Here is a 13,028-nt window from a genome sequence, read left to right as displayed (position 1 = left end):
TCTTTTCCCTGTCCTCTTACTTCCAGCTTTTCCATGTCCTTATTTTTCAAGTGTATCTCTGATAAATAACATATAGCCAGATTTTAAAACCCAATCTTGACCTTCTAATAATAACTATTATTATTTTTAATTTATTTATTTTTGGCTGCGTTGGGTCTTTGTTGCTGCACACGGGCTCTCTCTAGCCGTGGTGAGTGGGGGCTACTCTTTGTTGCGGTGCATGGGCTTCTCATTTGGGTGGCTTCTCTTGTTGTGGAGCATGGGCTCTAGGCACGCGGGCTTCAGTAGTTGTGGCATGTGGGCTCAGTAGTTGTGGCTCACGGGCTCTAGAGTGGAGGCTCAGTAGTTGTGGCACACAGGCTTAGTTGCTCTGCGGCATGTGGGATCTTCCTGGTCCAGGGCTTGAACACGTGTCCCCTGCACTGGCAGGTGGATTCTTAACCACTGCACCACAAGGGAAGTCCCTAACCGTTATTATTTTTAAAGACAATATTAATTTTGATTTACATGAAGTTTTGCCATTTTATTTGCTTACCTATTCCTTGTTTCATTCCTGAATGTCCTTTTCCTTCTTGGATTATTGTCTTAGTCCTTTCAGACTGCTATAACAAAATACCATAGACCGGATGGCTTACAAACAATAGAAATTTATTTATCACAGTTCTGGAGGCTGGGAAGTCCAACGTCAAGGTGTAGGCAGATTTGGTGTCTGGTGAGGACCCACTTCCTAGATGGCTATCTTTTTTGCTATAACCTTACATGGCAGAAGGGACAAGGGAGCTTCTTGGGCTTCTTCTAGAATGGCATAATCCCATTCATGAGGGCTCTGCCTTCATGACCTAATCATCTTCCAGTGCCCCACCTCCTAATACTATCACTTTGGGGATTAGGATTTCAACATGTAAATTTTGGAAGGACCACATTCCATGACAGCAGTTATTTTCCTTCTTCTTAAAGTATATCATTCATTTGTTCATTCATTCATTCAACAGGTATTTATTGAGTGCTTAAGAGGTATCAAGTACTTTTCTGGGTGCTTAGCATATGTTAGTGAATAAAACATACAAAGATTTAAAAAATTTATTTCTTTATTTCTTTATCTTCTTTATTTTTTTTGGCTGTGGTGGGTCTGTTGCAGCACACAGGGTCTTTGTTGAGGCATGTGGGATCTTTCACTGTGGCGCGGGCTTCTCTCCAGTTGTGGCGCCCGGGCTTCTCTCTAGTTGTGGTGTGCGGGTTTTCTCTTTCTAATTGTGATGCATGGACTCCAGGGTGTGTGGGCTCTGTAGATTGCGGCACGTGGGCTCAGTAGTTGTGACATTTGGGTTTCAGTTGCTCCGCGGCATGTGGGATCTTAGTTCCCCAATCAGGGATCGAACCCATGTCCCCTGAATTGGGAGGAGGATTCTTTACCACTGGGCCACCAGGGAAGTCCCTAAAACATACAAAGATTACTGCCTTTGTTGAGCTTCCAGTCTCGGGGGAGATTGGCAGTTTAAATAATATGAAAATATGTGGTATATTTTAGAAGATGATGACACGTTATGGGGAAAAGATAAAGTAGAGTCAAGAAAGGAAGATTAGGAATGCCTGTGAGTAGGTGGTAGGGAGGATTAGAAGGAGGGCAGTTTGCAGTACTAAATAGAATGGTCCTTTAGGATTTCATTAAGTGCAGGTCTCTTGGTGGTAAACAAATTTTATTTTTTTATTTATAAATGTATTTATTTTATTTTTGTTCCTAAAAGGTAATTTTGTTAGGTACCCACTTCTAGGTTTATAGTTACTTTCCTCTGAGTACCTTGAAAATACACCACTGCCTTCTGGCTCCCATTGGACTTTGGGAATTCTGCCTTCATTCTGTTGTGGTGAGCTTTCCTTTCTATCTGGCTCCTTTTCTTTCTCTCTGGCTTCCTAGAGATCTGGATTCTTGTTTTTCATCAGTTCTGGGGAAATTTGAGCTATTTTCTCTTTAAATATTTTCACTTCTCTATTCTGTCTATTCTTTCCAGTTGGGCATACAGTAGACTTTTTCTCATATTTTTTACTATCTCTTTCATATTTTCCATCCCCCCACTTGCTTACAATTGCAATCAAATGTGTATTAAATGTTATATAAATATAACCATATTATACTATTAGGAAGAAGTTGAAAAATTTGTTCATGACCTGACGTTTTGAATTCTTGGTTGTGTACTTTACAATAGATACATCAGCTGTTGATTTCTTTTTTTAAGGTAAAACTTAAACAGCAACATACACACAATCTTAAGTGTATAATTTGATGAATTTTGATATGTGTATACAACCATGTAACAAGATATGACATTGCTACTACTCTAGAAAGTTTCCTCATACCCCTTCATGGTCTACGCCTCCTTCCCAAGACAACTATTTTTCTGATTCTTTTTCACCATAGAGTAGTTTTACCTGTTCTAAAACTTCAGATGGATGGGATCGTATATTATGTACTCTCCTGTGTCCAGCTTCTTTTACTCAGCATACATCTAAAAGATTATCCATATTGTTGTACATATCACTAGTTCTTTTTTATTGCTGAGCAGTCCTCCACTGTTGCCTGTATCACAGTTTGTGTACCCATTCCCCTCTTGATAGACATTTGGGTTGTTTCCAGGTTTTGACTCTTGCAGTTTGACTAAGGTACTATAAACATTCTTGACAAGTCTTTTGTCATATATATTTTGCTTTCTCTTGGGTCAATATTTAGGGCTGTAGTTGCTGGGTCATAGCTAGGTGTGTATATTTAATTTAGAATTAAATTTTTTTTGATTTAGAATTTTAAAATTGTGATGAATACTTATTCCAGAAAAACAAGAAGCCAAATTAGATATATTCATCATTAATTTTTGAACTGATTTTAAGTCATTGAGATGTATTCTATAAGTGTTTTTATCAAATGGATGCAATTTAATGATCTAGTTAATATTAAGGGACTTGTCAGAATTATCATCATTCTTAAATTCCTTAATTTTTATTTCAACTCCAGTATATCTTAGGTTGCTATCCTTAACCAGTGGTTCATCATGAGTTCAAATTAAATAATATTAATTAAACAACATGAATAAGAATGATTTAAAGCTGTGTAAAGCTATCATTGTGGTGGTTTTTACTGTTCAACTGTATAATAATCTAAGTCATGAGTATGTTCATAATCTAAGTTCAATAATCTAAGTCATGAGTATGTTCATCTGGTCTCTACCATCACTTACACGTACTCACTCAACATGTACACTGAGGCTCTCAAACGGTTCCATTTTGAAGAGAAAAAAATCCGTAATTCATTATTTGTAAGATTATTAAAAAAAAAACTGAGATTAGCCACCAGAACACTATATAGGAATTCTGCCAGTTGGAAAACATTGTCCTTTGAGAGTCTGGAATTTTGGGGTAATCCTCTGGAACTTGTTATGATATGAATTTGTAATTAAGGCTGTAATCCAGATATATTAAAGCCCCTTAAAAGCATTGTTAACACACTTTATTTTTATTTTGAGCTGAATTATTTTTATTTATTTTTATTTCAGAGTTGAGTGATTTAGGGAATTAATAACAGATTTTTATATAATTTTTTTCTCTGTTTTAGATATGTTTGGCACTAATTATATAGTGCTGCAAAAATTTTAATGCATATTTATTAAGCAAAGAAAATAAAGGATTATTTAAAAATAGACATTATGACTATACCTTACAGAAGCATCATTTGTAGTATTGGACATCAGAAGGGTGATTTTCTGAAGGGTCACTGGATATTCTTATATCCAAATTTTCCTTGGTTTCAGCCAAGCCAGACACATGAAAGTAGATAATTCTAGCTAAATTGTACTTCTTTTACACACACAGCTGATATACTCTGAGCCCACAGTGGCCCCACTGTAGGGGGCTGGTTTTAGGAGATAGACCTGGAGCCAGATCTAAGTCTCTTGTAGCCAGAGGTATCGTTCCATCTTTAGGATGCTCGAAGGTGGTAAAGCTTTATGCTGAAGTTACTTGTGCTGTCACAGAGGGCGTTAAGTCAGCTGTGTTTCTCAAGTGGAAGCTCAGGCCAATCATAATGTTGCTTTCAGCCTAACAAAGGTGTACTGGGAAGGTTTGGTATCTTTAAAAAAAAACAGCAATGTATTATTATTATATTAGGATAATCCCACCATACATCAGTTTCAGGATGCACTTTTACACTTGAGATATTATTCTTATATTTTAGCTATTTGATATTTGAGTAATTCTGTACAGAAGAAAGACCAAGTTAATGAGATAAGTAACTGATAGATGGTGTCTCTTGGCAAGTTTCAGAGTTCAGAGTACAGGTTAGAGGCTTAATTTTCATGTGGAAAGTACCTACATTTTGTTCTGATGGATTTATGAGTTTACATGTGTTACTTAATTTAATTCTTACAATAACTGTCTAATAGCCATCTCCAACTTGGAGCAAGAAAAATGAAAACTTTTGACATTAAGCCCAACAGAGATGACTAGATCCTTGGTTACTTCAAGAAAGTTTTATTTCAGTCTTTTCCATAACACATGTAATCTCTATGCCAACTTTATATACATGTGTTTATTCTGATGGGAACTATAGTTTATGCCACTGCTTTTTAGTCACAATTTTATCTAAAAAATTAATGCAACTAGCATGTTTCAGTCAGGGACAATAGGTCCATGTGTATCTATGTGGTGCATGTACTTCTAAGTATTTATGGAGTGTAAGAGTATAATAGCAGCTCTATATAATAACAGTCATTGTGTGTTTTTTAGCCTTTCTTAGATTTCATTGTACAAATGAGCTCTGTGAAATTATTATAGCCAAAATACCAGTGTATGTCTTTCACTCAGTTTATCTGCACTTCATAAAAATGCTTAAATGTTATTTCATCATCCTTCAAGTTGCTTTTCAGTATGTGAAATCTATGAACTAATTCTTGAATATTTATGAAGTAATTCTGATTTTTGCACGTGTTTCAAGCCATTAGGAATATTTAGCTTAATTTGGAACAGGATTCTCTATTTTTCATTTGATTTTTCATTTTTGAAAAACAAGTTACAGTAAATCTATCTATGTATAATCCTTTTGTGTCTTTCTATAGTAGTTTGGTTAGGGATAAGAGTTATAGTTCACAATATCCTGATCGAAATGCTAAGAGAATTGTTTTACAGATAACGTATATCATTGTGTATATGTTATGTGTCCCCTCATTAAAATTCTACTTTATAGAATGTTTGAGTAGGATCAGCAGTCACAGTTAATAAAAAAAGAACTAATAAAGAGTACACTTTCCTGACTTTGTTGTTGCTGTTTTTGAGGAAAGTTATTTTACAATGCCTCTTTATTTGCATGAGAGTTGTCTGTTTCTAAAAGAACCAGTAAGATTAATAAGATCATACTTTAAAATACTTTGTAGTATGTTCATGGTGTTATGGTTGTGGTGATATGCTGCCAGTTGGTAGTTGAACAAGATAGAGCTTAAATCTTTTATGCTGACATAATGTTGGTCTTAGGTGGTTTAAGTTTCTCCTTCAGCAGACTTGTGCCTATAAAATTATTTGCCTTAGAATGAGTAGAGCAGACATCTGGCTGATAATGACCTTGTGGGATGCTATCAGACCTTGTTTCTCAAAGTAGGGTCCATGGAGCAGTAGCATCAGCATTAGCGTTACTCGGAAGTTTTTAGATGTACAGTCTTGACTGATTCTAGATTACTCCATCATAATCTGCATTTAAACAGATTCTCCAATTGATTTGTATGCACATTAAAGTTTGAGAAGCCCTCCTGTAGATGACATAAGACTTGGCATCTGAACAAGAAACAATCTCTATCTGAGGTTGCAAGGATATAAAGATTTAGGAATTATTTCTTAGAAAAATGAAACAAGTGTTCATCTTAAAAGTACATTTGTCTTTAGGATTATCTCTCTTTTCTGGAATAAAGTGTGTCCAATGCATTTCTTTACTTTGATAGTTCCATCTTATCTACCAAAGAAGACAGACTCCACTTAGTCTATACCAACTGAGTAAACCTGATTATTGTTAATCTTCCCTAAGATAGTGTAATTCTCTGGCCTTGTACGAAATTGAATCTTGAGAAAAGGAGATGGAAGACTGATGTTAGAATGGCAGGGCATATATCGTCACTTATTGGGCTTGGTTTTGTTACACCAGGGATACAGATGTGCTTTATTTACTCCAAATTTATTTATTTATTTTTTAAATTAATTTATTTTTTTTTGTGGTACGTGGGCCTCTCCCTGTTGTGGCCTCTCCTGTTGCGGAGCACAGGCTCCGGATGCGCAGGCTCAGCGGCCATGGCTCACGGGCCCAGCCGCTCTGCAGCATGTGGGATCTTCCCGGACCGGGGCACGAACCCGTGTCCCCTGCATCAGCAAGCAGAGTCTCAACCACTGCGCCAGCAGGGAAGCCCACTCCAAATTTATTTTATTTTTATTTTTTAAATTTTTATTGGAGTATAGTTGCTTTACAATGCTGTGTTAGTTTCTGCTGTACAGTAAAGTGAATCAGTTATATGTATACATATATACACTCTTTCTTAGATTTCCTTCCCATTTAGGTCACCACAGATCATTGAGTAGAGTTCCCTGTGCTAAACAGTAGGTTCCCATTAGTTATCTACTTTATTTATAGTGGTGTATACGTGTCAATCCCAATCTCCCAATTTGTCCCACCCCTTCTTCCCCCCTTGGTAACCGTAAGTTTGTTGTCTACATCTGTGACTATTTCTGCTTTGCTGATAAGTTCATCTGTACCATTTTTCTAGATTTCACATATAAGCGATAATATACGATATTTGTTTTACTCTTTCTGACTTACTTCACTCTGTATGACAGTCTCTAGGTCTATCCATGTCTCTGCAAATGGCACTATTTGGTTCCTTTTTATGGCTGAGTAACAGTCCATTGTATATATGTACCACATCTTCTTTATACATTCCTCTGTCGATGGACATTTAGAAGATGTACCACATCTTTATCCATTCCTCTGTCGATGGACTGACTATCGTAAATAGTGCTGCAGTGAATATCGGGGTGCATGCATCCTTTCAAATTCTGGTTTTCTCCAGCTATATGCCTAGGAGTGGGATTGCTGGGTCATATGGTAGCTCTATTTTTAGGTTTATGAGGAACCTCCATACTGTTCTCCATAGTGACTGTACCAATTTACATTCCCACCAACAGTGTAGGAGGGTTCCCTTTTCTCCACACCCTCTCCAGCATGTATTGTTTGAAGATTTTTTGATGATGGCCATTCTGATCGATGTGAGGTGATACCTCATAGTAGTTTTGATTCGCATTTCTCTAGTAATTAGTGATGTTGAGCATCTTCTCATGTGCTTTTTGGCCATCTGTATGTATTCTTTGGAGAAATGTCTATTTAGATCTTTTGATTGGGTTGTTTTTTTGATATTGAGCTGCATGAGCTGTTTGTATATTTTGGAGATCATCCCTTGTCGGTTGCTTCGTTTGCAAATATTTTCTCCCATTCTGAGGGTTGTCTTAAAGAATAAGGATGTCCTGAATGTCTGCTGTGTGTAGAATGAAACAGTGGATCAGACCTTTCCTCAGAGGTTTACAGTCAGGTTAGGAAATTATCCTTAAGAGTCAGACAACCTACCACCAGAAGAAGTGTGATATTCTGGGATATGGCCATGTTGATCCACTGGCTGGTCTTCCCCACCTGCTGTTAAAAGGGAGAGTAGGGGCACAGCACTCATTTCAGTCAGTTACACCTGTTGTATCAAAGTAAGTGTTGTCATAGTGGAACAGTGTATTTAAGGGGAGTTAGAATTTAGAGAAAGAACCAAAGAAATGCAAACATCTAGATGTACCTTCTCTTAATAGACTTAATATAATATTGATTGTGGCATACTCTGCCTCTGCATTTTCCAGTTTGCTTTAAGGAAAAATCTTTTGTTTGCATTCTGCTTCCAATATTTCAAAACTCCCTTCAATGTTTTTCAACTTCTGAGGCGGCCTTGGGAGCCCATTGACTTTTCTGGGGCCAGCCTTAATGTGGTATTTCAAAAACCACTCAGGCAGGTACCCCCTCAGCACAAATGATGTCTTGCTCAGTAAGTAGTATGAGCATAAACCACACAGGACGGAGAACTGGTCTCAATGAACATGGGCTTCTGCCTGACTCTTTCATACGGACTTGAGCGCTAGGGTGAGGGTAGGGGTCTCAGGTTCTGGGGCACCAGTGCCCTAGTGTAAGAATACCACCATGACCGCTCTGAACCTAAAGACCTGTAGTAGCCCTCCTTTTTAATACATAAAAAAGATAATTTTTCATGAAACTTTGTTCCCACTTCCTTTACTTCTGATTTTTATCCAGCAGTGTAAAGTTTGTCTGCCTTGCACAGGTGAACCAGAAATCTTTGAGGTAGGAGACAGATGCTTGTGGTCACTACATGTGAAATGCCTTAAGCATGTGGCATCTGGAACAAGACACAGAAACACAAAGATGCCTCCCAAGAATGTGCAGTTTCCTGCCATATGATTGGCAACCATGTTATTAATATAGCAGAGAAGGGAGCTTGCCATTAGGTTTCTCACAAGGAAGGAATTATAAAAGAAAATTGTAGCATGGTCTACACCAAGACTAGAAATGTCACTCTCTTCATTTATTGTGCTGCATATATTACTTTTAGAAATTTGTATATAATATTTAAAAAATACCAATAAGGACATTTATTAGTTCACTTACATCATAGATCTTTTCCTCTATAAATTCTCAATCGTGAACTTAATTCTGGAGATTAAGGAGACACGGCGATATACTGTAATTTATATTAAATTGTTTTTTTCTTCCTCCCTTAGAAAGGCACATTAGGCTTATTATTAGAGAAGAGCCACCAGACACCCTTGGTTCAGGATCTTACAGTGGAAAATAAGTTTTGACTTGAACCGGATTAAGTGGCAACTTGATAATAAATAATTTCAGGAGATTGCTGAATGGTTCCGGTTAAGGATTAGCTCAGATTTTGTTATGTCATGATTGTCCTGACAAGTGCTGTGTGGTCACATCATTGTCACACACCGTACTTAGCGAACGCTCTGGCCACTTTTGCTCTGCAGGAGAATGACTCGGGCACTTTGGACACGGTGGGCGCTGTGGTCGTGGACCATGAAGGGAACGTGGCTGCCGCCGTCTCCAGTGGAGGCTTGGCCTTGAAACATCCAGGGAGAGTGGGGCAGGTAAGTGATTCTGGGGTTTTTAAACTAGCTTTCCAAGTCGAAACATGGAATTTTCTAGCCCACAAGTTTTTGAACCAGTAGAGATATTTTTTTTTCTTTAGAAAAAACAAATGATTATTGTTCTTAGCACTTATGTAGTATAAATCATCAAATACCTGTTGAGGATTCTTTCAAAAATTTAAATGTATCTCACAGTAATAGGGTTCTTCCTGATCTTTACAGTTGGTAATCCTATGTTTGGCTACTTTTTCAGCAGGCTAGCTACTGGCCTGGGCATTTATCAGACATTTAATAAATGTGCATCCATTTCCATTTTCTTTCTTTGTAAATGTCATTCTCTTTAGGATCCAGCACCTGACTATATGGCTGCTTGCTTTCCAGGTAGAAAAACAGTTTTAGAGTTACATTTTGTATTTCCTCCATTCAAGGAACAGTAACGTTTTGACCCTCTAATCCCTCCTCTGATTAAGCATTTCAGCTATTTTATAGACTGACTAGTAGTCCAAGTCACCAACACATGATACCACTTGAGAAATCGAGATAGAAGGGTCTAATTTATGTGTAACTGGCTTATTCCCTGTTCACTTGTACATCTTCTTCACCCCTGACTCCCCATCTCCATCCAGCCTTTAGTACCCAACTGAGAATGAAATTTAACAATCCATTTGATCTAATAACCTTGCTGAGAATAAATCAACTTGGCACATTACTTACAGCCTTAATAACTATTCGTTGAGTGAACAGATGAATTGGACACCCTCACAGAATCTGTTAAAGTTGTCGCACAGGGTGTGCTTAAGCTCAGTGCTTGGACCTCGTGTTGCATCTGTAGCACCTCTTGGCATGCTCTGTGTGCTTTGTCTCTCATGTTTGAAGAAGAGTCAGTGTCACAGTTGCTTTGGACACGGTGGTTAGCTAGTGCTTGGAGCAGAGTGATCGGCTTTGTGGAGGACATCTTTGCAAAGCCCCAAGTGATGTTCCCCGATCTGCCCTTTATTGTGGGCAAGCCACTCACAGTCCTATGGTGGGAAGGGGAAGGGAAGAATAATTAATTTTGTGCTACTCCTTGCCTACCATACCATCATTTATGAGGAATGATTACTCAACATATGGAAATGCTTTGAACTCAGTATAAAAAGCCGTTGTCTGGTCATGGTATTTTCCCACATTATAAAGCCCTGTGTATTTGTCAAGTTTGGAATAAGAAAACCAAGCTTGGCATATCAGATCTGGATGCCTCGGTGGAGAAAGAGAGAGAAAAGCCAGCAGAGGCGCCTTCATTGCATTGCAATTCCCATGACTTTCTTACTGGTTTTTGTTTGTTTTCGTTAGCAAAATAGCAACAACAGAACCAAGGATAGTGCTGGACTAAGTTAGCAGGATATTACACCGAACCCTGCACGTGGGGTTGCCATGGAAAAAGAAATGCTGTAAGACTTAACACGTACACATTTGAGAGTTGCTAAGAGAGTAGGTCTTACAAGAAAAACAATTCCGTAACTGTGTATGATGATGGATGTTAATTAGACTAATTGTGGTGATCATTTTGCAATATATACAAATATTGAATGATTATTTTGTACACCTGAAGCTAATATAATGTGTGTCAATTGTACCTCAATTAAAAAAAAACCTTGCATACTGATTTGCCCCACTTGTCTAGTTTATGAGTGCTTCGTTTGTGAGAGCTGATAGATCAGGAAAGGGTGTGGAGGAGTAAAGAAAGGTGCTTACAGGAAAACACAGTTGCTTAATCGTGTTATATTGCTCAGATAGAGGAGAAGCAATAAGCCTAGAAATATGCAAGCATCAGATGGGAGGTAAAGAGCCGTTCTTCTTGAGGATCAGGACACAATGAAACAAAATACTCAAGCAAACTATTTAAAAAAGCAAAAATTAATTATTTTTTTAAAATGTGCTGAAACTAGCTATTCTTACATACATTTTAAATGCACAAGTAACTCTTTAAAAATTTTAGCATATCGCCCGTATTACCCAGCTGCTGAAGTGGCAATTTGAATTAGAACTTGTTTGCTTCCTCAGCTTATCGTAGTGGTTAGAACTTACAAACGGGACACGAGAGAGGAATTATTGTCATGTTCTGCTCTCTCCTAACCCTCACCCTACCCACACACAAACAGGCAGTTGAGTTAAGGGGCTAAGAGTGTGGATTTGGGATTTAGGTAAAACTTTATTCTGACCCCCCCCCCCCCCCGTTTACCAGTCCCCTCCCCATGGACAAGTTACTCAACGCCGTTAAGTTCTACTTTCCACAACTATAAAATGGGGATAAATAGCTACCTTACAAAGTTCTAGAAGGTTAAATGACATACTGCATTTCAATTGCTTATCATAGTGCCTCCTAATAACAGCTGCAGCTGCTGTTTATTAATCACTGGCTCTGTGCAGCAAGTGTGTTAAGTTCCCATGATCCTACAAGACTGTGAGGTGGGTGTTTTTTTTTTTTTTTTTGCGGTACGCGCGACTCTCACTGTTGTGGCCTCTCCTGTTGCGGAGCACAGGCTCAACGGCCATGGCTCACAGGCCCAGCCGCTCTGCGGCATGTGGGATCCTCCCGGACCGGGGCACCAACCTGTGTCCCCTGCATTGGCAGGCAGACTCTCAACCACTGCGCCACCAGGGAAGCCCCCGAGGTGGGTGTTTTTATTACCCTCATTTTAAAAAAGAGGAAACGAAGACCCAGAGAAGATTAAATTATAATAATATCATCATTTGTATGACCTACTTTTACTGCATGATAATAGCTTTGATAAAATTTTACTACTAAAAAGAAGGAAGCCTTTTGCTGTTGCTCTTGTTTTTAAAGATCTGCTTAAGGTTGTTATGTTTTATCCAAAGGAGTGGATAAGAGACGGACAGTCTCTGATTCTTTCTTTTATCTTAGCCATCACTGTCTCAGTGCAACCAATTTCACAAGGTTAAGAAGGAAGACAACTTTAGGTCATGAAATTGAGGAGAGATAGCATAAAGGAAATTTGCATAGAGAGGAGAAACAAGAGTAAGAATAAGCTTCCTTTTCATGGCCTCCACTGGGCTTCTCAGGGGTGTCCTCTTGGCCATATTTACTATTTTTTAGATGCAGACTCCTGGTCAAGATAATTGTGGGAAATGGAAAGGGCAATGGGCTAAGATGCAGGGTTTCCAGTGAAGGAAGAATGAGCCCTTCCACCGAGGTCACATGCTCTCTGAGGCTTCGGCTGACCCAACACCCAGCCTAGGTAGTACCAGTGGAATGGCTTATCCCACAAGTCTGCAATTTTATTCTGAAATCCATATGTTGAATTAATTCCATAGAGCTTTTAGTTGCCACTCTCACCCAGCTGTCATGTGTGTTTTAGAAGCATGGTGTTTTCAATATGTCTTCCATATCAGGGGTGTTGTGTTCAGTTCTTGGTTCTACTTTTAAGAGGGGTATTGTCACTGACAGTGGGGGATGGCAACTGTGGATCACACGAACATGGTCAGACTTCATCTCCAATTATCCTGGACTGTGGATCATTTCTCAAGGAGGGTCATTAGGGAAGTGGGGTGGGTGTGTGCATCTCAGTGTCTTGGGGAGCAGTTCACAAATTCTTTGAGAGAGAAAAGAGAAATCGGGCATTAGAATAGATGTTTTCAAAACTTTGGAGAACTTTAGGGGAAGGTTAAAGTATTTCCAGAGAGTAGACCTAGGATTGGTGGGTGGAAGTTAAGGGAGAACTTTCTACCAATGGAAAGTGTCCAGAAGGGGTATATGTTCCCACATGAGGTGGTGAGGTTCTCAGTATCAGAAGTGCCTGGGATAT

The 13,028-nt window shown here is 38.6% G+C and overlaps 1 protein-coding gene across 4 annotated transcripts in view; it reads left to right on the top strand.

Moving 5' to 3' along the window:
• Positions 1-13,028, top strand: part of TASP1 (taspase 1) — a 240,470-nt gene that overhangs the window by 91,449 nt on the left and 135,993 nt on the right. For all 4 annotated transcript variants that reach the window (XR_014296136.1, XM_082645896.1, XM_082645895.1 and 1 more), the window contains one exon: positions 9,103-9,222. Coding sequence is in view for 3 of the 4 variants with exons in the window: in XM_082645896.1 (XP_082502022.1) it covers positions 9,103-9,222 (120 nt within the window). In the remaining variant the exon portion in view is untranslated. The remainder of the gene's footprint in view (positions 1-9,102; positions 9,223-13,028) is intronic.

This window comes from Mesoplodon mirus (assembly GCF_964341445.2).
Source record: "Mesoplodon mirus genome assembly, chromosome: 15".
Lineage (NCBI taxonomy): Eukaryota > Metazoa > Chordata > Mammalia > Artiodactyla > Ziphiidae > Mesoplodon > Mesoplodon mirus.
Note: the sequence above shows the minus strand (reverse complement) of the source record. Positions and strands in the feature narration are given on the sequence as shown.